Source organism: Elephantulus edwardii, unplaced genomic scaffold, assembly GCF_000299155.1.
Source record: "Elephantulus edwardii isolate Elephantulus edwardi_28Jun2011 unplaced genomic scaffold, EleEdw1.0 scaffold00004, whole genome shotgun sequence".
In the NCBI taxonomy this organism is placed as follows: domain Eukaryota; kingdom Metazoa; phylum Chordata; class Mammalia; order Macroscelidea; family Macroscelididae; genus Elephantulus; species Elephantulus edwardii.
Genome location: NW_006399754.1, coordinates 2,876,876 through 2,879,596, shown reverse-complemented (window position 1 = coordinate 2,879,596; position 2,721 = coordinate 2,876,876). Strand labels below are relative to the sequence as shown.

Sequence of the window (2,721 nt, the reverse complement as noted above, 5' to 3'; positions counted from 1 at the left end):
TATCTCTTGAGCCCGGCCCCGCCTCTCACTAGGTCAACCCCGCCCCTCCCAGGGTCGGCCCCGCCCCTCACACGGTCCATCCCGCCTCTCAACTCCGGCCCCGCCCCTTTAACAAGGATCACCCCACCTCTCACACGGGGAACCCCGCCTCTCACAGGGGGCACCCCACCCGTCACGTTGCCGGCTGCCTGTTCCTCTCGGACTTCCGCCAGGCGAGCCTCACGTCAACGTGTGCCGCGACCTCCGGCCTCAGGGTGTCGCTGTCACAACCTTTGCGCGCTACACCTGCGTCTCCGCGCTCGGGCGGGGGCGGAAGGCGGGGCCGAGGGGTAGGGGGCGGTGTCGCCTCGAACGAGGGGCAGAGGTGGCTGCTGAGCTGGTCGCGGCGAGATGGCTGCGTCAGTGTTCTGTTGCCTGCGGTGCTGCAGAGATGGCGGCACTGGTCACATCCCTCTGAAGGAGATGCCCGCTGTGCAGCTGGACACTCAACACATGGGTAAGGCCCCTCTTGAGACCCAACGGCCCACCCGAGGGCCGGGGTGGGAAGGACAGCACGCGGGGGTGCGCCCCGGCTCAGGGTGGTCAGCTTCTCACCCTGTCCTCCACCCTCCATCCCGCTGCCGCTGGCCGCCTCCACCCGGAGCCGACTCTGTGCGGCCCCCTCTCGTCGCCGGGTGATGGGAGTGACGACGTACCTGTCAGGACTCCACTGTCAGCTCCAGTCAGAAACTTAGACTTTCCCCACGTGGTTCAGATCTGATCGTGAGAACCCTTCTCCCCAGACTGCAGTCGTTGTTGTTCGGTGCTGTCGAGTGGACTCAGACTCTTAGTGACCCTGTGAAACCCCGCCCGATCGATGCTTCACTCCCCGCAGCACCGTTTATAGACCGAAGCTTGTTTTATTGAAAGTCATTTGTGTCGCCTTCCGAAGTTAAAAAGTCAATTGCAAAACCCTTGAGTCACACCCTTAAGGTTAGAACTTGAATTTCAGCGTAACCTCCCATTGCACGACTCCTTAATCACGGCTCCAGGTCCTGTCATTAACCCAGACTGGCTTCTTCCCCTAGTGGCACAGTGGTCAAAGCACTCGGCAGTTCAGTGGTCTCGCTCCTTCAAAGACGGAAAGTTCTCGACTTGGAAGCCTGCTGAGGTCGACTACGCTCTGTAGAGTTTCTCAGTCTAGATCTCGTGGATGGCAGTGGGCTTGGTTTTGTTTGTTGTTTGTTTTGGCTTCTTCCCAGCAGGCCAGGCTGTTGAAAGATAAAACAGTACTTTGCTCTGTGCATCTCGAGTTTTTCCTTCTAATTCCAAATGATCACAAGACTTCTCATCTCACATTCTTCTCTCCATAGCCTCTTTGTCTGGTTTATTAGTTCTGTCCTTAGACTTTTCCCATAAAGTTCCAAGCCTCTGGAACGTGATTCCGCGAGCTGTTTCTCCATTTAATCATTTCACTTATACTTTCTTTGAGTTAATCCCAGGACATACTTTTGACTTTCTCCCATCTCATTAGAAGACATGCACCTAAACAAAGTAAATTCTTAATACTTTTTTGAAAAATCCTTTCCTGCTCAGATTCTTTATAATTCTAAAAGCATTCTGCCTGTTATATCTCAACCCCAGTTGTGATAATGTGATAATTGTATATCACGTTGTGTATGAATATTTGTTTTCAGCCCTTAGATAAGTTTAATATGGAACCTTATTGTTTTGTTTGTTTTTAATGAAAGTTTACAGAGCCTTTGGATTTCCATTCATTCATTGTTGCACTTTTCTCCCTAACCCCCATTCGCTTTTCTTTTTGAAAAGTAAAAGAAAAAAATTCTTTAATTGTTTTCAATCCCTCCCCCCAAGTCCACTTCACTGTGCTCCCTTCATTCTGGACTCTTGTCCATAACCATAAATATCCAATCATTTATCCCTTTTAAACAGTTCTCTCCCTCATCTGTTTCAATGCAGTATACATTATTTATCCTATCTTTTTCAGTCTCCCCCCAACCCCTATGTCAGTCCTCTTTTATACCATTATGGAACCTTATTCTAACCCTCTTGCCAACAAGTTGAATTCAGAATCATAGCAACCCTGTAGGATGGTATGGGGTTCCCAAAGGTGTAAAACTTTACAGAAGCTACTGTATCTTTCTCCAGTGACTTCCACCAATCTTTTGGTTAACATAGGATTGCTTAGCCATTGTGCCACTAAGGATCCTTAGAGAACCTCATACATGCTGTGTGTATGTGTACATAGTATGTGTCTGTATATAAATAAGGAGTCCCTGGATAGATAAGTGCTGGACAACAAACAAAAAGATGAGTGGCTCAGACCTGCCCCAGAGGTGCCTTAGAACTAAGGTCTGGTGGTGATGAGCTTTCAAAAGATGACAGCCTTGAAAACTTTGTGAGGCATAGTTCAGCTTTGCAAAACAAAGAATTTCCATGAGTCAGAATTGACTCAACAGCATGTGTCTGTCTACCTGTATGTACCTGCATGTGTCAAGGAGTGAGATTGCTACTGTCTAGCTGTCTCTACTCATGTGTTGGTGTTGGTGTTGTTTTGTGCTGTCGAGTCGCTTGCAACTCATAGCGACTCTATGTACAACAGCCCTAAACTCTGCTCTATCCTGTACCAATCGCACTGCCTCTGACACACCCCTCCCTATTACCCCAGTCACTGAATCAATCCACCTCATAGAGGGCCTTCCCCTCCTGTGCTGTCCCTCC

At 49.5% G+C, this 2,721-nt stretch overlaps 1 protein-coding gene across 2 annotated transcripts in view; it reads left to right on the top strand.

Moving 5' to 3' along the window:
• Positions 1 to 317: 317 nt before the first annotated feature.
• Positions 318 to 2,721, top strand: part of SPRYD7 (SPRY domain containing 7) — a 29,143-nt gene continuing 26,739 nt past the window's right edge. Inside the window, exon 1 of one of the 2 annotated variants that reach the window (XM_006879509.1) lies at positions 318 to 496. In XM_006879509.1, the coding sequence (XP_006879571.1) occupies positions 391 to 496 (106 nt within the window). In that variant the 5' untranslated portion in view covers positions 318 to 390. The remainder of the gene's footprint in view (positions 497 to 2,721) is intronic. The other variant, XM_006879510.1, reaches the window with a different exon arrangement.